Below are 20,483 nucleotides of genomic sequence, written 5' to 3'. Positions count from 1 at the left end.
CCACCACGCGGGACCACTGAGGAGGCTGCCGGTTTATTGGGGGGCCTCATCCCGCCCGCCCCACCCCCGCCAGGTGGCCAGGTGGGCGGAGGCTGAGCAGCCGGTCCTCGGGCCTGTGTGGTGCCAGCGTGGGGCATCTGTCGTGGGGAGCAGAGCCTGGGGCAAGGGTGGCGAGTCAGTGTCGGGCAGAGACGGGTCAGGTCCTGACTGGACGTCTCCACCGTCACGGAGAGACGGGGGGGCCCGCCTCGTGGACTCAGGGGTTCGGCCCTGGGGTCTCCTGCGCGGAGCCCCCAGGGCGGTTACGAGGATCACGTCACGCACAGCTCCGCCGCCCAGAGCGGGGGCTTGCTGCTATAGGAGCGCCGCCGGTCGGTTGCCCCGCGGGTCTCGGCGGCCTCGCAGGCCTCCTCGGGCTCGGCGGCCTCCACCTCCCCACCGTAAGGTGTCTCCAGCAGCTTCAGCACCCGCCGCACCTGCAGTGGGGCGGAGAGCGGGGCGAAGGGGGGGGGGGGGGCTGTTGGGGGCCGGCCTCCTCCGCAGCCCGGAGGGTGAGGGGGCGGGCGGGCAGCACTTGCCTCCGAGAAGTCGCCACTCTCTGCAGCTTCGATGGCGCCCTGCGCGATGTAGTTCCTCAGCACGTACTTGGGGTTGTTGGCGCGCATAATGCGCACCCGCTCAGCCTGCCAGGCGGCCGCGTCGCCACTGGCCTCCCGGTCCTTCTCCAGCCGGGCCCTGCAACCCACTGGGCGTCAGCGTGCAGCCCGGCCCGCGCTGGGGGTGGGGGGAGGGGCGGGAGGCACCTGTAGTCGCCGAGCCACGCGGCCCAGGTGCTCCTGTTCCTGCTGCGCAGCTCCGCCTCGCTCAGCTGCTCCAGCCGAGACTGCTGCTCCACGCGCTCCAGCTCCCGAGCCAGGCTCGCCCGCGTGCCGATGAGCGCCAGGAGCTGCGGGTTTGACTGCGCCAGCATGAGCATCATGGACAGCTGCCTGCGCGGAGCGGGCGCGTGAGGGGCCCTGGGCTCGGCCCTCCCGGCCCGCCACACCGCTGTGTCTGGCCCCGCCAGGGCGGAGCCCGGGTGCGGTGGGCGGGGCAGACGGGAGAACACAACCAGCCGCCCGCACTCCTTCTGTGGCAGCCCCTGCACGTGCCAGGCCAGTCTCCCGCTGTTGACTCCGCCCATGGAGACAACAGAGCTGGATCCTCCGCCTGGGGCGGGGGGGCAGGGCAGCCCCTGACACCCCCTTCTCAGTCACCCTGGCTCTGGGCTCAGCAGGTCCTGCCAGCTTCAGCCTCCCCGGCACAGCTGCACTAGATTTCTGCTGGGCACCAAACTTGTTGATGGGTTGAGTTGTGGACCGCACCCCCCCCCCCCCCTCCCCGCACAAAGGTGCAGAAAGCCTGGGTGGCTGGAGACTGCGGGCCACACCCAGGCTGTTCCTGGGGAGCCTCCCTGGAGCAGAGACCACCATGCCCCAGCCTGTGCCGCCTGGCCCCCCATTCCAGCGTCAGGATCACGTCCTTTCCTCTGACGAGTGGGCCTCAGGGCTACAAAGCCAGAGTCTGACCACCCATGGCTTCGTTCTAAATATTCCTCCCTTTCCGGAAACAAATTCCCGGGAAGCTAGACCCAAGCACTCACCGGGGATCCATCTGGGGTCGGAAGGCGAGCCTCAGCTCCTCCAGGGAGGCACACTGTGCAGTCAGCGTGGCCAGGAACTCATCCAGGTCTGGGGACTCAGGCGCGGCTGGGAAGGAGCTCAGCAAGTAGAAGGAGTTTGTGAAGTCAGCCCCTAGAACACAAAGCTGCTCAGGGCGCAGCCCCGTCACCAGATGACCACACGTGTTCATCCAGCACATGTGTGGAGCCCTGCTGGGCGTCAGGCCAGGGGTTCCTGACCACCCCCACCCCCAGCCTGTTCTCAGTTCCCCCAGCTTGGTGCCCACTCTGAACCTGACAAGTCACTCAGTCTCCCAAGGCCTCCAAGCCCAGTTTCTTTATCAGTGACCTGAATAAACAGTCCAGGCACCGAGGCTGGCCCTGGCCCCCGCTGCTGTCAGCGCCTTCAGCACTGCACGCTCTGGGAACTGCAAGGCTGAGCTAGCAGAGGACCTGCGGTAACCGGCCTTGTTGTGTGGTGTCCTTGGCCTGGCTGGCTACGTCAGTGTCACCATGACCCCTAAGGAAACGGCCAGAAACCAGACGGAAGAGGAAGTGAGTGGGGAGCCAGAATGGTGTGCCCAAAAAACCACCTAAACACGAGCATGGCGACAGAAAATAAGGGACAAAAATGGTGTAAGACAGAAAACAACAAAGCAGCATAAATTCTTCCTTATCTGTAGTTAACTTTTAAAGTAAATGGACCTGGGACTTCCCTGGTCCAGTGGTTAGCACTGCGCTTTTAATGCCAAGGGCATGGGGTCAACCCCTGGTTGGGGAACTAAGATCTTGAGAGGACTGCTCCCCCCCAAAGTAAGTGGATTAATGTCACTATTCAAAGAGCAAAGACCAGCAGAATGGATAAAAAACATGATCCAATGACAGTATGAAGACGCTTAAGTTGAAAGCAAAAAGATGGAAAAAATATCTCACACAAATAGTAACCTAAGAAGTTGGGTGGCTATGCTGACACCAGAAAGTAGACTTTATATAAGCACCTGACAAAGGGGAGCCTTAGATGTGGTTGAGTCAGTTCAGCAAGAAGACACAACAGTCAAACAAGAGCCCCCAACACAGAAAGCGAACACTCATAAAGCTGAAGGGAAACGCTTCTTGGCTGCTCGGGGCCGTCCCTGTGGCTCGTGGGGCTTCTCCAGTTGTGCAAGGGCGTAGCTGTCCTGCAGCACGCGAGATCTCAGTTTCCCGACAAAGGATCAAACCCACGACCCCTGCGTCGGAAGGCAGATTCTTAACCGCTGGGGAAATTCCTGCATACGTGTTAAGGAAACTGTACTCCAATTAACAACAAGAAACAGCTGAAGGGCAGAGTCTAGCAGTTTTGTGGGAGCAGGGGTATCAGCGCCTGACCCCTGGACAGAAGGTCAACAGGGAAACAACGGACACCAAGCACAGTGCCCCACCCAAGCTCTCAGGTGCACGTTCACTAGGACAGACTGTGCGTCAGGCCATGAAACTAGTCTCAGTACCCTGAGAACACTGGTGTATTCTGCAACCACAATGGAAAGAAGCTAGAAGTCACAAATGGAAGGAAAACTAGAGGGTGAGATGGTTGGATGGCACCATCAACTCAATGGACCTGAGTTTGAGCAAATTGGGACAGGGAAGCCTGGCTTGCTGCAGTCCATGGGGTTGCAAAGAGTCAGACACAATTTAGCAACTGAATAACAATGTTAAAATTAATCAACTACTGGGTCTAAAAAGAAATCACAAGGGAAATGAGAAAACACTTGGAGGTATGAACCAAAAGCAGCAGTGCTCAGAGGGAAGTTTATCATTATATATGTCTGAACTAAAAGAACAGCGCTGCCATTACCAGAAAAAAATGTGACTGCATGTGGTGATCATTTCCCACTGCATGTATATGTCATGGTGCACACCTGAGACCTGTAAGATGTTGCATATCAGTTACTTCTCAATAAAAACATTTCAAATCAATAACCTAATCTCATACCTAAGGACATAGAAAAAGAACAAATAAGACCAAACTTAACAGAAAGGAAGATGAAAGCAGAGATACATAGAGAACAAAAGTGAGAGAATGAGACCAAAATTGGTTCTTCGAAAAGATCAGTAAAATTGACAAAATTCTAGCTAAAACAATAAAGAAAAAATTGACTTTATTGACTACACCAAAACCTTTGACTGTGTGGATCACAATAAACTGTGGAAAATTCTTAAAGAGGTGGGAATACCAGACCACCTAACTGGCCTCCTGAGAAATCTGTATGTAGGTCAGGAAGCAACAATTAGAATGGGACATGAAACAACAGACTGGTTCCAAATTGGAACCAGTCAAGGCTGTATCACCTTGTGTCACCCTGTTTATTTAACTTTTATGCAGAGTACATCATATGAAATGCTGGACTGGATGAAGCACACACTGGAATCAAGATTGCCAGGAGAAATATCAATAACCTCAAATATGCAGAGGACACCACCCTTATGGCAGAAAGTGAAGAGGAACTGAAGAGCCTCTCGATGAAAGTGAAAGAGGAGAGTGAAAAAGTTGGCTTAACACTCAATATTCAAAAAGCTAAGATCATGGCATCTGGTCCCATCACTTCATGGCAAATAGATAGGGAAACAGTGCAAACAATGAGATACTTTATTTTGGGGGGCTCTGAAATCACTGCAGATGGTGATTGCAGCCATGAAATTAAAAGACGCTTGCTCCCTGGAAGAAAAGCTATGACCAACCTAGACAGCATATTAAAAAGCAGAGACATTACTTTGCCAACAAAGGCCCGTCTAGTCAAAGCTGTGGTTTTTACAGTAGTCATGTATGGATGTGAGAGCTGGACCATAAAGAAGTCTGAGCGCCGAAGAATTGATGCTTTTGAACTGTGGTGTTGGAGAAGACTCTTGAGGCTCCCTTAGATTGCAAGGAGATCAAACCAGCCAATCCTAAAGGAAATCAGTCCTGAATATTCATTGCAAGGACTGATGCTGAAGCTGAAGCTGCGAAGAACTGACTCATTAGAAAAGACCCCGATGCAGGGAAAGACTGAAGGCAGGAGAAGAGGATGACAGAGGATGAGATGGTTGGATAGCATCACCGACTCAACTGTTGTGAATTTGAGCAAGCTTCGGGAGTTGGTGATGGACAGGGAGGCCTGGCGTGCTGCAGTCCATGGGGTTGCAAAGAGTTGGACACGACTGAGCGACTGAACTGACTAACTGAAAACAATAAAAAAAAAAGTAACAGTGAGGATATCACTACTGATTAGACAAATAAAAGACTAAGAGGACACTATGAATAGTAATTCAGATAACTTAAATGACAGATTCCTAAGAACATAAATCACCAAAACTGACTCAGGAAGAAAAAGAAAATCTCACTAGGCCCATAGCAAGTAAAGAGACTGTAAACTTCCTGACACGGGAAATGTCAGGACCAGAGAGCTTCACGGTGAATTCTACCCAACTTTTTTTTCTTTCTACCGATCGTTTAAAGAAGAGTTAACACCAGTCCTTAGACTCTTCTAAAAAACAGGAGGAAACATTTTCCAACTCATTTCATGAAACCAGCACTGTGTCGATACCAAAGCCAAACAGACGTGCCATGAGAAAAGAAAGCTACAGACCAGTGTCCCTTCCAAGTACAGACGTAAGAAACCTCAGCAAAATACCAGAAGACCATGTAGGATTTACCCCAGAATGCAAGGGGTGTCTGTGTGTCCCCTCCCAGATTCACAGCTGGAGACCCAAACCTCGGGGGGACGGTGTTTGGGGATGAGGCCTTTGGGAGGCAGGGACAAGGCTGCAGCCCTTCCAGTGGCTCCGTGCTCCTGTGAGGTCGCAGCCAGCAGATGGCATCCCGAGGCTGGACGTCCAGCCTCCAGGCTGTGAGAAGCATTTTAAACGGAGGCAGGATATGGACAAAGAAGTAAAACCACGTGGTCACTTCGACTGACGCAGTGTGAAAGCACGCAGCAGTGGATAGAAGGGAGCGTACTCTAGTGAGAGGAGTCACGTGTGAACTGGCCCATGGCTCATGGCACGCTTGCGTGAAAGATGCTTTCCCCAAGGGCAGGAACAGCAAATGGCGCCTGGCTGGCCACTTCTGCAGGGCAGCACTGGGCCTCCAAGCCGGATTGGCCAGGAAGTCACACATGCCCTGCAAAGGCAGTCCCGGAGGACGGGAGACGGGGACCCAGACAGCCGCAGCTCGTGAGCAACCCGCCCCCACTCACCGGTCAGGTGCATGGTCTCCAGGAGCTGGGCCACCAGGGCGCCATCCCCCTCCTGCTCAGTCTGCATGAGGCCCAGCTTCCGGCGCATCTTCTGCAGGTAGTGCCGGCCGAACTCGGCATCGAACTCCTCCGCCAGGATGGCCTCGGCCAGCTCGAGGGGCAGCGCAGGGTCCAGGGCCTCGGCCAGCTTCTGCAGGTTCCACTTGCACACCTCAGGCTGCTTGCTGTACGCGTAGCGCCCGGCAGTGTCGGAGGCGTTGCACACGTGATCAGGGTCGTACCTGCCACACGGGCAAGAGTGGGGTGGTGCCTAAAGGGACCCACCGAGGGACCGAGTGGACGCCACTGTCCTGCCCCGTCCCCCAGGGCCCTGCAGCCTCACCTGCCCCTTCAGCCCACTTTTCACCCAAGAGCAGAGGGTGCTGGTTAAACGTGTCTGTGCTAAAGCCCACTGGGGGATTCCTGCTCTGGGAATGACCAGGCCTTGCTGAGAATCAAACATGAACAAAATGTTCACAGAAGCAGCCATGCTGGCCTGTGATGGCTGGTGCCCTGTGATGCCTGTGCTGACGTGGGCCTCCCCGGGGGCCCCAACGGGCAGCGGGACGCCCACCTGTCCAGGAAGCCAAAGGGCCCGTAGTCGATGGTGAGCCCCACGATGCTCATGTTGTCCGTGTTGAGCACGCCGTGGCAGAAGCCCACGCACTGCCACTCAGCCACCAGCCGGGCCGTGCGCCGAGTCACCTGTAATGGGACAGCCGCCGCTACTCCCTCGGCCCGGCCCCTCCCCGAATCACCAGTGCCCGCTGAGCCGGTCTCGCACTGTGTGACTCCTGGGGGCCTGCCCAGTGTCCCGTCCTGACTTGGAAAGAATGCCCGAGGACATGTGAGAAGGAAACCCCCCCCCACACCACCGTCTCTTATATACTCACTATTCTGGCTTTTACCCAAACCAGAGACATCAGGGAACCCTGACATTCTCACGACACAGGTCCCCACGTGGGATGACCATGTTGGAAGAAGGAAGCAAGTCACCACATTATCAGGCAAACCTGCCCCAGGTCCTGCCTCACCCGGGGCTGCAGGGGACGAGGCTCCACCGGCCCACCTTGGCAGCCAGGAAGAGCATCGGCCCTGCCGCCCCGCACCCAGCCAGGGTGGACCACCGGCCCTGCAGCCCTGCACCCAGCCGGGGGGGAGCACCAGCCATGCCGCCCCGCACCCAGCCAGTGGGGGAGCACCGGCCCTGCCACCCTGCACCCAGCCAGGGGGAACCCTGTGAGCCGCAGGTGCACCAACCAGATGGCCCGTGGCCCCCTGAGCAGCCTACATGCAGCGTGCTTTCTGAGGTCGCGGGCGCTGCCTGCGTTGGACGGCACCACACTTAGCTTCACTGACCAAGAGACCAGGCTCGGTGGGGGACGACCCAGGCCACTACCGTGGGTGTGAGCTGAGCCTCAAGTCTCCCTGGCACTGCCCATGTGACAGATAGGAAGAAACTGTGACTGAATGGGGGGTCTGGGGAGGGACCAGACCTCCCCAGCGTGTCTCTGCACCTGGTCCCCAGGGTGCAGGCGGGGCCCAACAAGCGCTGCTTTGGGCCCACTTCTGGGGCACAGTGTCAGCTGCGAGCCTTCAGCCCTCAGGAAGACCCCCGGCCCTGCCGCCTCCACGCCACGGGCTGAGGCTGTACCCCTCCCACTGTGGCCACCGCCGGGGATGCCTGCACGGCCCTGGGAGGGACCATACCTGAGAGTTCTAGGGTGCATTCAGCCTGAGCCAGGAAAGTCAGCATGTCCCCCAAATCAAGAGGCTTAGGGGTGTGTGGTGGGGGCCACTGTGCGCACAGGCCCCATGTGGGAGACCCAACACCTGCCAGCCCTGACTCCGCCCCCAGATCTCTGCATAGCTCCTTGAGGCTGCTCAAATGGGGGTCCATCCCAGGACCCTGACCCTCAGCATCTGAGAAGCTAGCCCTGGGCCAAGCCAGTGGGTGGTGATGGGGGTTTGGGACAGGAGGGGACTCAGAGGGCAGGACACCCAGTGCCCACCCTCAGGGGACGGCCCCCACTGACCTCCCGGAAGAAGGCGGCGTGCCTCTGCACGGGGTCCCCAGGGTGAGCCGCCTGGATCTCGGGGTAGAAGGTGCTGATGACATAGTCGAGCATCTGCAGCCGGATGTCGTCCCTCCCCACACTGGGGCCTGCGCGGCCCGTGTGCTCGTCTCTGGGCTTGAAGATCTCGAACGATCCGAACCTGCAGGGGAGACCCACGTTGACAGCCAGTTAAATGTGACGCCGCCCCTCCTGAGTGAAGCGGGAAGGGGGTTGCTGGCAGCGTTTGTGGCCAGAGCAGGGGACAAACCATACAAACACGGCTGATCTTCAGGGACACAGGCTGACATAGGGCGCCTCCCAGGGCACGTGGGGCGGGACGGCCATGGCCACCCTGCAGGGATGAGGGGATCCATGCTGTCTCTCACGGAGGGAGGCAGCCTGTACTGGGGTGAGCTGGGGTCAGCAGTGGGGCACTTACACCCCCAGGAGACGGGACAATGTCCAGAGTCATGTTTGCTGATCACACGGGCCGGCCGCCAGCAGTTCATGGGTGGAGGCCAGGGGTGCTGCCCGACTGCCTACATGACACAGACCAGCCCTCAGCAGACCGTCTGATCCAGACACAGCTACCACGGCCGAAACGGGCCCAAGACGGGCCCGGCGCCTCCACCCCAGAGACAAAGGCGAGGCCGGAGACAGCTGAGCTGTGCGATCAGCTGAGTCCCCTGATCCCCGAGACTGCCACAGCTGCCTCCTGGCGACTGGCTGTAGGTGGCTGGTACCGAGTGCTCGACTCCAGGCAGCTTGGTGACTGCGAGGACTCACAGGCCCCTGGCAACAGGAGTGCCCAGTGCTCCCAGGGCACTGGGAGCGGGCGTGCTGGGCGTCACGGCCACCTGCCCAGCGATGCAGGTGAGGCCGTTTTCCCGGCGCGCCTGATGCAGCCCCCGGTCACAGACCCCAGGTTGTGGCTCTGGGCTCACTGCCCAGCCCCTGGCCTAGGGACGTGAGTGTGCGGGCCTCACCTGAGGAATGTGGGGGCCAGGCGCAGCACCACGGCGCACGGCTCGGGCCGGGGGTTCCCGTCGTAGAAGACGTCACGCACGACGGTGGACTGGGACGTGACGCAGGCGCCGGCCCGCGTGGTGGGGATGCCCAGGCGGAACATGGCCTCGCTGCACAGGAACTCGCGGACACTGGAGCGCAGCACCTTGCGGCCGTCGGCCTGCCTGAGGTCGAGCACAGAGGTCACTGCCGGGCACGGCAGTGCAGGCACAGCCGCAGGCCGAAGGGACCGGGGAAGCCGCTGCCGGCTTCTCTAAACCAGGCCATGCGCAGCTCTGACGTCGTCGTAGAACGTGTCTATTTCGAGTGACCCCAGGTGCTATGCCCCTAGTGTCCTGCAGGTCTCGATCCACAGCACGGGTGCCCAGCCTGCCGTGGGAGCCGAGTCCACAGGGAGAGCCGTCCCCTGGGTCACACGCACACTCGTAACTCTACAGTTCTGTTCCTAATAATTTACTTTGTAAAAAACACAACAACACAGACACAGCACTGTCTGCAGTGGCGGGAGGACTTCAGCCCACCCTGGGCAGCTCCAAATGACTGAGACGTTCTCTTACCCTAAACTGACGTTATTATTATCTTAAATAGACTTTACTTTCCTAGGCAGTGTTAGGTTCTCAGCAAAACCTATCAGAAGGCAGAGATTTCTCATATATCCCCCACCACACACACACAGCCTCCCCCAGCATCAACATTCCTACCAGACAGGACATCTGTCAGTGAACCCACGCGGACATGTCACCATCCCCCAGAGCCCATGTTTATTTTACATCAGGGTTCACCCTTGGTGTCACCCGTCCTGTGGGTCTGGACAACTGCCCGGACAGGGATCCACCATGACTACGGGGTCACACAGGGAAGTTTCACAAAGTCCTCTGTGCTCCACCGAGCCGTCTCTCCCCTCCCAGCCCCTGGTCTGGTTACTGTCTCCAGAGCTTTCCTTCTCCAGAATGTCACAGTGTCACTGTGTGGCCTTTTCAGATTAACCTTCTTCACTTGCTGACGTGCGTCCAAGTTTCCAACAGGTTTTTGTTTTTATGGCTTGATGGCTTTTTTTTTTCCTATTCTTTTGCTGAATAACGTTCCATTGTCTGGATGGGCCATGTTTTATCTATTTACCTTGAAGGATATCTTGTGGCTTCCAAGTTTTGGCAATTAGGAATACAGTTGCTGTGAACATCCTTATACAGAATTCCATGTGGACATGTTTGTAGCTCCTCTGGGTAAATACTAAGTCGTATGATTGCTGGATCGTATGGTGACAATAATATCTGGCTTGGTAAGAAACCGCAGTCTTCCCAAGCAGCCGGCCACGCTGCACCCCAGCAGCGATGAGTGAGCTCTCCTGTTGCTCCACATCCTCGCCAGCATCTTGTGTTGGCAGTGTCCTGGAGTCTGGCCGTTCTCACGGGTGCAGTGGTGACTCACCGTTTTAATTTGCATTTTCCCAATGACATATGATGTGAAATATCTTTCCATGTGCTTATATGCCATCTCTGTATCTTCTTTGGGGAGGTATCTAACAAAGTCTTCACCCCATTTTAAAATCAGTTTGTTTTCTTATTCTTGAGTTTTGAGCTTTCTTTGTATGTTTTGGAGAACAGACATTTATCAGACGTGTCTTTAGCAGAGACTTTCTCCCCGTCTGTGGCTTGTCATTCTCGTGACATTTTCACAGAAGTTTTACATTTAATGAAGTCCAGCCTATCATTTCTTTCACGGATCCTGTCTTCTGTGTTGTATCTAAAAAGTCGTTTCCATACCTGAGGTCATTCAGATTTTCTATCTTCTAGGAGTTTTACACTTTTGCATTATGTGTGTAGGTTGGTCATCCATTCTCAGTTAATTTTTGTAGAGGGTGTCAGGTCTGTGTCTAGATTCTTTTTTTTTTTTTTTAATGTGGACGTTCAGTTGTTTCAGTTCAGTTCAGTCGCTCAGTCATGTCCAACTCTTTGAGACCCCATGAACCGCAGCACGCCAGGCCTCCCTGTTCATCACAAACTCCCGGAGTCCACCCAAACCCATGTCCATTGTGTCAGTGATGCCATACAACCATCTCACCCTCTGTCGTCCCCTTCTCCTCCTGCCCTCAATCTTTCAGAGCATCAGGGTCTTTTCAAATGAGTCAGTTCTTCCCACCAGGTGGCCAAAGTATTGGAGTTTCAGCTTCAGCATCAGTCCTTCCAATGAACACCCAGGACTGATTTCCCTTAGGATGCACTGGTTTGATTTCCTTGCAGTCCAAGGGGCTGTCAAGAGTCTTCTCCAACACCACAGTTCAAAAGCATCAATTTTTTGGCGCTCAGCTTTTTTTATAGTCCAACTCTCACATCCATACATGACCACTGGAAAAACCATAGTCTTGACTAGACGGACCTTTGTTAGCAAAGTAATGTCTCTGTTTTTTAATATGCTGTCTAGGTTGGTCATAACTTTCCTTCCAAGGAGTAAGTGCCTTTTAATTTCATGGCTGTAATCACCATCTGCAATGACTTTGGAGCCCAGAAAAATAAAGTCAGCCATGTTTCCCCGTCTATTTGCCATAAAGTGATAGGACCATGATCTTAGTTTTCTGAATGTTGAGCTTTAAGCCAACTTTTTCACTCTCTTCTTTCACTTTCATCAAGAGGCTCTTCAGTTCCTCCTCACTTTCTGCCATAAGGGTAGTGTGATCTGCGTATCTGAGGTTATTGATATTTCTCCTGGCAATCTTGATTCCAGCTTGTGCTTCATCCAGTCCAGTGTTTCTCATGATGTACTCTGCATTTAAGTTAAATAAGCAGGGTGACAATATACAGCCTTGACATACTCCTTTTTCTATTTGGAACCAGTCTGTTGTTCCATGTCCAGTTCTAACTGTTGCTTCCTGACCTGCAAATGGGTTTCTCAAGAGGCATGTCAGGTGATCTGGTATTCCCATCTCTTTCAGAATTTTCCACAGTTTACTGTGATCCACACAAAGGCTTTGGCATAGTCAGTAAAGCAGAAATAGATGTTTTTCTGGAACTCTCTTGCTTTTTCGATGATCCAGTGGACGCTGGCAATTTGATCTCTGGTTCCTCTGCCTTTTCTAAAACCAGCTTGAACGTCTAGAAGTTCAGGGTTCATGTCTTGCTGAAGTCTGGCTTGGAGAATTTTAAGCACTACTTTACTAGAGTGTGAGATGAGTGCAATTGTATGGTAGTTTGAGCATTCTTTGGCATTGCCTTTCTTTGGGATTGGGAAGTTGTTCCAGTACAATCTGTTGAAAATATCATTGCTCCACTGGCTTGCCTTTGCTCCTCTGTTAAAGACCCATGCTTCTGTGGGTCTATTTCTTGGCTCTGCTCTGCTCCACTCATCTATCCACTCTTCGGCCAAAACCACACCCTCTTGATTACCACAGCTTTGCAGTCAGTCTTGAAGTGGGGGCGGTGCCAGTCCTGACTTTGTTCTTGTCCCCCAATATTGAGCTATTCTGGGGTTCTGCCTCTTGATAAAAATTTTAGAATCATTTTGTTAATTTCTACAAGATAACGTGTTGAGACTTTGATTGGAGTTGCACTGAATCTATAGACTGAGTTGGGAAGAACCAACATCTTGGCAATATTAAATCTTCCTATCCATGAACATGGAATATCTTTACACTGATTTCTTTCTTTTTTTATCAGTCTTGTAGTTTTCCTCATAGAGATCATTTGTTAGATTCACACCTAAGTATTTCATTTTTAGGAATGCTAATGGAAACAGTGTTTTTAATTTCAAATTCCACTTGTCATTGCTTTGCTGTAGTACAGTATCCTGCAATATTATAACTGCTCTGAGCTCATTCTGGTCCATTTTTTGAGATTTTCTACATAGATGTCCATTTGCAAACAAAAATGTTTTTTCTTTCTCTCATCTCAATGTGTATGCCTTTGATTTTCTTGTCTTGCTGCATTAGCTAGGACCTCCAGGGATGCTGAGAAGCAATGGAGAGATGGAACATCTTTGCCTTGTTTCCAGTGGGAAAGCTCTGAGGTTCTCATGATGAAGTAGATTTAGCTAGAGGTTTTCTGTAGATACTCTATAAGTTCCTCTCTATTTCTGATTTATCATGAAGAGTGTTAGATTCTGTCAAATGCCTTTTCTGCTTCAACTAATATGATTTTCCTTTTTTAGCCTGTTGACCTGATGGATCACATTGATTGATTTTTGAATGTTGAACCAGCCCTGCATACTTGGAATAAATCCATTTGGTGGTGATGTATAATTCTTTTCATACACTGTTGAGTTTGATTTGCTAATGTTTTGTTGAGGAATTCTTTGTGTTCATGAGTGATTTTGGTCTGTAGTTTTCTTGCATTGCCTTTGTCTAGATCTGGTATCCAGGGCAACACTGGACTCAGACAAGTCAGGGAGCAGTTCCTCCGCTTCCATTCTCTGAAAAGAGTGGCATAATTTTGTCCTTCAATGTTTGGCAGAATTCGCCATTGAGCTCATCTGGGCCTGATGCTTTCTGATTTGGAAGGCTACTAATTGACTCAATTTCTTTAATACATACAGGCCTATTCAGATTGTCTATTCTTTAATATATAAAGGCCTATTCAGATTGTCTATTTTTTTCTTTTGAGTTTTGGCAAATTTTGTTTTTCAAGGAATTGGTTCATCTAGGCTAGCAAATTTGTGAGCATAGTACTGTTTGAAGTATTTTAATTATGCTTTTAATGTCTATATGAATTGTATGATCTTCCCTCTTTGATTTCTGGTATTAGTAATTGCGTCCTAACTTTTTTCCTAGTTAGCCTGGCTAGAGGTGTATTGATTTTATATATGTTTTCAAAGAAAAAGCTTCTCATTTCACTGATTTCTCCTTTATTATTTCCTATTTCAATTTCATTGATTTCTGCTCTAATTTTCCTTCTTCTTGTTTACTTTGGAGAGCAGCTATGCTCACCACTATACCACCAGCTTTGGATTGGATTTGCTCTTTGTAGTTTCCTAGGTGGAAGCTTAAATATTGGTTTTAGATCTCTTTTCTTTACTAACATATGCACTCACTCACTGCTATAAATTCCCTTCAAAGCACTGCTTTTACTGTACCCCACACACTTGATATTTTCACTTTCATTTAGTTCAAAACATTTAAAAATTTCTCTTGGGATGGTGGCTCAGATGGTAAAGAATCTGCCTGCAATGTTGGAGACTTGGGTTCAATCCCTGGGTTGGGAAGATCCTCTAGAGAAGGGTATGGCTACCCACTCCAGTATTTTTGCCTGGAGAATTCCACAGACAGAGGAGCCTGGTGGGTTATAGTCCATGGATTTGTAAAGAGTCAGACATGGCTGAAGCAACTAACATGCATCATTTAGAAGTATGTTGCATAATCTACAAGAATTTGGGAGTTTCCAGTGATCTGTTATCGATTTCTAGTTTGATTCCATTGTGGCCTGAGAATAGACACTGTATAATTTCTATTTTTTAAAATTTGTTAAGGTGTGTTTTATGGCCTAGAATGTGATTTATCTGGATAAATGTTCCATGTGGGCCTGAGAAGAATATGTATTCTGTTGTTAGATGAAGTAGGCCTAGATGTTCATTATATCCAGTTGATCGATGGTGTTAATTGAGCTCAAAAGCGTGCTGATCGATTTTCTGCCTGTTGGCTCTGTCCATTTCTGACAGAGGGGTGTTGAAGTCTCGACTGAAGACAGTGGGTCCTCTGTGCCTCTCTGAAGTTGTCAGTTTCTGCCAAATGGCACTCTGCTGCTGCCTGACACATATACCTTAAGGATGGGCCTCCCTGGCAGCTCAGCTGGTAAAGAGTCCGCCTGCAATGCCGGAGACCCTGGTTTGATCCCTGGGTCAGGGAGATCCGCTGGAGAAGGGATAGAGTACCCACTCTAGTATTCTTGGGTTTCCCTTGTGACTCAGCTGGTAAAAGAATCTGCCTGCAATGCGGGAGACCTGGGTTCGAAAGATCCCCTGGAGAAGGGAAAGTCTACCCACTCCAGTATTCTGGCTGGAGAATTCCATGGACTGTATTGTCCATGGGGTCGCGAGGAGTTGGACACGACTAAGCGAGTTTCACTCACTCAGTCACTCACCTTAAGGACTGCTCTGCCTTGTGGGCCCCTTCATTTTGCCACACCCCTCTTTATCCCTGGGAACTTTCCTTACTCCAGAGTCCACTCTTTCTGGAATTAGTATGACTACTCCTGCTCGTTTTTGGATTGGTGTTAGCATGGTGCACTAGTATCCCTTTACTTTTAATCTACATGTCTTCATATTTAAAGTGGATTTCTTATGGACAACATATAGGACCTGTTTTTTTTCTTCTTTCTTTCCTCCTTGTTTCCTTTAGGACCTTTTTTTTAAAAAAATTAACAGTATCTTGTGTTTTAATTAGTGCATTTAGACCAAAGTGTTTTCTTTCCTTTCAGTCTTTCCCCACCGTCCCCATCTTTTGTGGTTTTGATTGAGCGTTTTGTGATTCTGTTTTCTCCTTTTTCACTGGTTCTCTCCTGGCATATCAATAATACTTTTTTTTGTGCATTTCGTTTGTTTTTTTACTCTAAAAAATGGTTGCCCTGGAGTTTGTAATACACATTCACAACTAATCCGAGTCTACTTTTAAGTACCATATACTACTCCATGGGTAGTATGAGTACTTCATAGTAACAAAATAATCCCAACCTCTTCCTCCCATCCCTTATTCCATTTGGTGTCATTCATTTCACTTACACATAATCAAATGCATTGTTTCCACTATTTTAAACTGTTACCTGTTGTATCAGTCACGATGAGAAGCAGAGGTTTCACTCTGCCTTCACTTCCCTCTCCTGTGCTCTTCGATTGTGTTGATTCAAGTTCCTGACCTGTATCATTTCCATTCTCTGCAAAGAACATCTTCAACATTTTTTGCAAAACAGATCTAATGGTGACAATTCCCCTCACTTTTTGAGGCAGTCTGTGTCTCCTCCACTGCTGGAGGACAGTTTCACAAGGCACATAATCCTAGATGGGTGAGTTTTTTCCCTTACTCCACTTTACTCTGCTTGCCTGGCTTTTGAAAACTCAGCTGTCATTCTAATCTCTGCTCTGCTGTAGGTGAAGTGTTTCCTTCCTCTAGCTTTTTTCACTTTTTCCCTTTGTTTTTGCTTGTCTGTAGTTTGAAAATTATAAGCCTAGGTGTAGTTTTTTTTTTTTTTTGGTGGGGGGGCAGGTAGACATTTATCTTGCTTGGTGTACTCTGAGCTTCTTGTATCTGTTTGGCATCTGGTATTAATTTGGAGAAACCCTCAGTCCCTACATTAAATATTTCTTTTGTCCCTCTTTCTCTTTCTCTCCTGGTATTCCTATGACATGCTACTTCTTTGGCAGCTGTCCTGCAGTTCTTGGAATAGCATTTGGGCTTTTTCCGTTTTTTTCTTTTTGCTTTGCATCTTTGTAGGTTTCTCCTGAGATCAAGCTCAGAGATTTTTTCTCATCTGTGTCCAGTCTAGTAATATGTCTATCATAGGCATCCTTCATTTTTGCTAGTGTTTTTACTAGAAATCTCTAGCATTTCCTTCTGGTGTTACTCAGAATTTCCATCTCTCTGCTCACATTGCTTATCTGTTCCTGCATGCTGCCTATTTTATCCATTAGCGCCTTTGACATATTAATCACAGTTATGTCAAGTCTTTGGTCTGACAGTTCCAACACCTCTGCCATGTCTGAGGCTAATTCTGATGCTGGCCCTGTCGCTTGCAACTGTGTTTCCTGCATTTTAGTATGTTTTGTAATTTTTTCTTGATAGCCAGGCATGATGTTTGGGGCAAAAAGAACAGCTATAAACAGGCCGCTGTGATGTGGTGGTGGGTTTCAGGTACTGGGTGGAGGCCTCAGCCTGTCAGTGAACCTGGGTCTCTGGACTGAGAACATTCACATGGGCTTTTCAGTCTGCTCTCCGCCAGAGGCTGGAGCTGGGCACTTCCCCTTCCCCGCTTAGGCTCTGAGAAGACCCCAGCAGGTCAGCCTCGGGTTAATTAGCTCCCCGAGGGCAGGCTTGCTAAGAACACGGTCCTCCTGCGAACTTGAAATGGCTTCATTTCCCTGCTCCTGCCAGAAGCACAAAGGGGTTCTCCACCAGTGCTCACTGTGAGGGCCACCAGGCTCACTCTGGCCTCCAGAGCTCCAGGAGGTAGAACTCGCCGAGGTGCAGGGGCCCCTTATGACTGGGGCCCTTGGGGTTTTAACTGGCTTGTCCACACTGAGCCTCCAGTAAATCATCGTTCGCAGTGCAAGACTCCCTGGAGACTCCTGCTCTGGTGATGCGCAATTCTCTGTCTTTGCTTGTCTCTCCAGTTGGGGCAGGGGTGGGGTGTGGGCAGTGATTTGCCCTCTCACCTCGCTTTTCTTGCAGATCTAAGAAGACTTGTTGATTTTTCAGTTTTTTACCCATTAGAACAGAGTGACGATATCCAAAGTTTCTTACTCCTTGTTTTTCCAAATTAAAGAAGGAAAGTCACAGCAGTGCATGAGAACAGCTAGCCTGCATGAGCCATGTCCTGAGGCCCCTCCTTGTAAGGTGAGGGGGCTGGACACCTCGACCTCCAAGAGCCCCCACCCATCAAGCAACCACAACAGAGTGAGTTTGGATCTCTGCCCTTCAGGGTCGGGTCTGGTGCCCTGGCTTGGCCCAGGGCACGGAAGCGTCCGAGCACTCCCCCGGCAGGAAGGCACTTGAGACAACTTAGAAAATTCTCTAGGAATAAAAAAAAACTCCGGGCTCACTCCGTCTCACCTGCCAAAGGACACAGATGCTGCATGAAGCTGCCTGGGATGCACCTCTCCCCACATCCTCTGCAGGGAAGAGGCCAGTATGAGTTTGAGGTGCTAGGGCATACGCCTAGAGTGGGACCAGAGGTCAGCAGAGACCTCCATGGGCCTCCACACGTCGTGGAGACCATCTTGGCCTCCTGCCTCACCCTCACCTGGGAGGAGTTTATTCCAGGTGTGACTGACACCTCTAGAAACCAGGCCTGATGGTCACCCCAGGTCTGCAGGCTGACCACACCTGCCTCTGGCTGGTGAGACTCAATACACAGCTGCATTCCACTCACCCCCTTGTGGTCTGTAATCTGTCCTCAAATGTCACTCCACCCCCACCCTGGCCTATTCAGCAGGAAGCCAGCACTGCTTAAGCTAATTGTGGATCTGGTAAAAAAGGATCCAGAAAACAGGCAGGCTACCTCCTTGCCCAGGGCGAGGCGCCCAAAGCAGAAACCAGAACCGTTTAACGACCACACAGCAAGGGTACAGGGCCTTCCCTAACCCTGCCCCCACAGGGCGCCAAGGACACACGCCAAGCTCTCCTGCACCTGCCGTCCTGAAACCCCAACCCCCATGGAGGCAAAGGCAAGAAGCCGCCTGTCCCTTCACCTCCAACTCACACCCGGGGATTCCAGCAGCTGCTGGCCTAACCCACTCACACCACTTCAGATGCTAGCCTCAAGTGCTGTTGAAGCTGGGGACCCCAGGAAGCGTTGGGGTCTGCTAACAGTCAGACAGCCCCTTTCTTTTAAAGGACTTCAGGTCTGGAAACACTGACTTACAGCTCAAGTCTTCAAATATTAAAAGCAACTTCCAGCAGCATGTCACTCTCAAAAAAAATTTTTTTTAAACAAAAACAAATGGTCAAAATGAACACATGAAGTTGAAAGCTGCTCATACAATGTGCAAGCCCCAGAGTGAGACATTCACACGTGATCGCAAGAGCAGAGATGCTTCCACCAGCTGCAGGTGCAAACAACTCTGAGCAGGTTGTCCCAGGACCATGGTGGGGGTGCCAGGCTGAACTCAGGATGTCGCAGACGCAGAAAGGTTTGAAGACTGGGGTATGAGGAAGAACCTGAGGTGGATCTGCTACAGATGGGGGGGCGGGGGGCAGGTTCAGTCCCTGACAGGGGGGAGGCAAGAGCTGTGGGAGGGGCCAGACAGCAGCACACCTTCAGAATGTCTGAATATAAAACTCCAAGTTAGGTGTAATTCTTCTGGCCATTCAACAAGCCCTTAACAACATGGGCGATGGATATGAACTTTTTCGTGTTAAAGAGCAGAACAGCCTGTCTGCCGCGGGCATACAGCTGAGGCGGGACAGCTGGGCACCCTGCCAGCTAGGGCTGTCAAGGTCTAGACCCAGGCTGGCAGCATGAGCCCCTGGAGGAGCACGGACAGCGCCCACCTCACTGCGCCCGCAGAGCAGGGCTGGCCCCAAGTAGTAAGTAGGCATCCGCGGTGCTAAGTGTGTGGGAGGCAAGCCGACGGCCCGGTCAGCATTCAGACGAAGCCTTGAGCTCCGCAGCGCTGGCAGCCCCGCGGGGCAAGCGGTAAACAAGAGCGTGTCACGCGCAGGACTGGCTCCGAAGTCCGTGGGTCGTTTATCAGAACAGAGCACGGGCAGCCGCCAGCGCGGCGGGATCAGACGCTCAGCCCGACCCGAAAGGGCGCACAGCTCCCGGCCTCTCGTCCGAGCCTCGGCTCGGGGGCGGCTGCCCAGCTCGCTCTACGGTCCCGGGTCACACGCCTCACCCCCGACCACCCCGCGGGTGCACCCCCAAACACACCTGGAGAAGGGCGTGGGCCCCGCGCCCTTGAGCTGCAGCTCCCAGCGCTCGCCGGCCTCGGTGCACACCTCGCCCAGGTACATGGCGGCGCCGTCGCCCAGCTGCCCCGCGAACTGGCCGAACTGGTGGCCGCAGTAGCAGTGAGCGGCGGGCTCGGCGCCCGGCAGCAGCGCGTTGCCGCTGAAGAAGAGCGCGGCCTCGGCCTCGCGCGCCTCGCGGGCGGCGGCGGCGGCGGGCGGCGCGCCCAGGCCCAGCAGCGCCAGCGCGGGCTCCGACAGCGCCACGACGCGCGGCCGCCGCAGGGGTTCGGGCCGCGCGCGGCTGAAGCAGGCGCCGGGCACCAGCCGCGGCGCGGACGGGGCGCCCTCGGGACCGGGCGGCGGCGTCTCCACCGGCAGCGCGCGCAGGGCGCGGTTGTCGAAGCGCAGCCCGGCCAGCCAGCGGGGCGCGGGCTCCATGGCACCGGCCAACGCGGAGCAGCGGGCGGGCGGCGGACGGCGGCCGAGGGGCGGCGGCGGGGCGCGGGCGACCGCCAGCGAGGCCGCGAGCGCTGCGCGGAGCGCGGCCATCTGAGGCGCCGCAGCGGCGCCCGACAGGAAGTCCCGCTGCCCCGGAAGTCCCGCCGCCCCGACAGGAAGTCCCGCCCCGGGCTCACCTCCCGGGCCGCGCCTGACTGGGACGTTGCAGTCCGTGGGGTTGCACAGAGTCGGACACGCCTAGTTGAGCAGGACGCCCGTGGAAGTCTGGCTCTGATTGGTCTCGCTGTCCGTCCGCCTCCTCTCCAGGTCCTGCCTGGGGGACCGCGAGGTCCCGGCCCGACCCTGGGGGAGAGCGCGGCGGGGACTGCCCCGCGCCACAGCGGCAGGTCCTGGAGGCCCGCCTCGGGGGCTCCGGCCCGTCCGGATTGAGAGCTCCGGTC

At 52.9% G+C, this 20,483-nt stretch overlaps 1 protein-coding gene across 1 annotated transcript; it reads right to left on the bottom strand.

Annotated features, from left to right (window-relative positions):
- Window positions 1-17: 17 nt before the first annotated feature.
- On the bottom strand, window positions 18-20,194 carry SELENOO (selenoprotein O). Its single transcript, XM_070453560.1, has 9 exons — window positions 19,565-20,194; window positions 8,957-9,160; window positions 7,950-8,130; window positions 6,488-6,618; window positions 5,875-6,155; window positions 1,643-1,793; window positions 804-989; window positions 579-735; window positions 18-476 (listed from the first exon to the last, which is right to left on the bottom strand). Exons 1-9 carry the CDS (start codon window positions 20,131-20,133, stop codon window positions 303-305), a joined length of 2,034 nt encoding a protein of 677 aa, XP_070309661.1. The 5' UTR covers window positions 20,134-20,194; the 3' UTR covers window positions 18-302.
- Window positions 20,195-20,483: the final 289 nt, after the last annotated feature.

This window comes from Odocoileus virginianus, chromosome 23, assembly GCF_023699985.2.
Source record: "Odocoileus virginianus isolate 20LAN1187 ecotype Illinois chromosome 23, Ovbor_1.2, whole genome shotgun sequence".
NCBI lineage: Eukaryota > Metazoa > Chordata > Mammalia > Artiodactyla > Cervidae > Odocoileus > Odocoileus virginianus.
The sequence above is the reverse complement of the archived record's forward strand: the minus strand, read 5'-3'. Positions and strand labels throughout refer to the sequence as shown.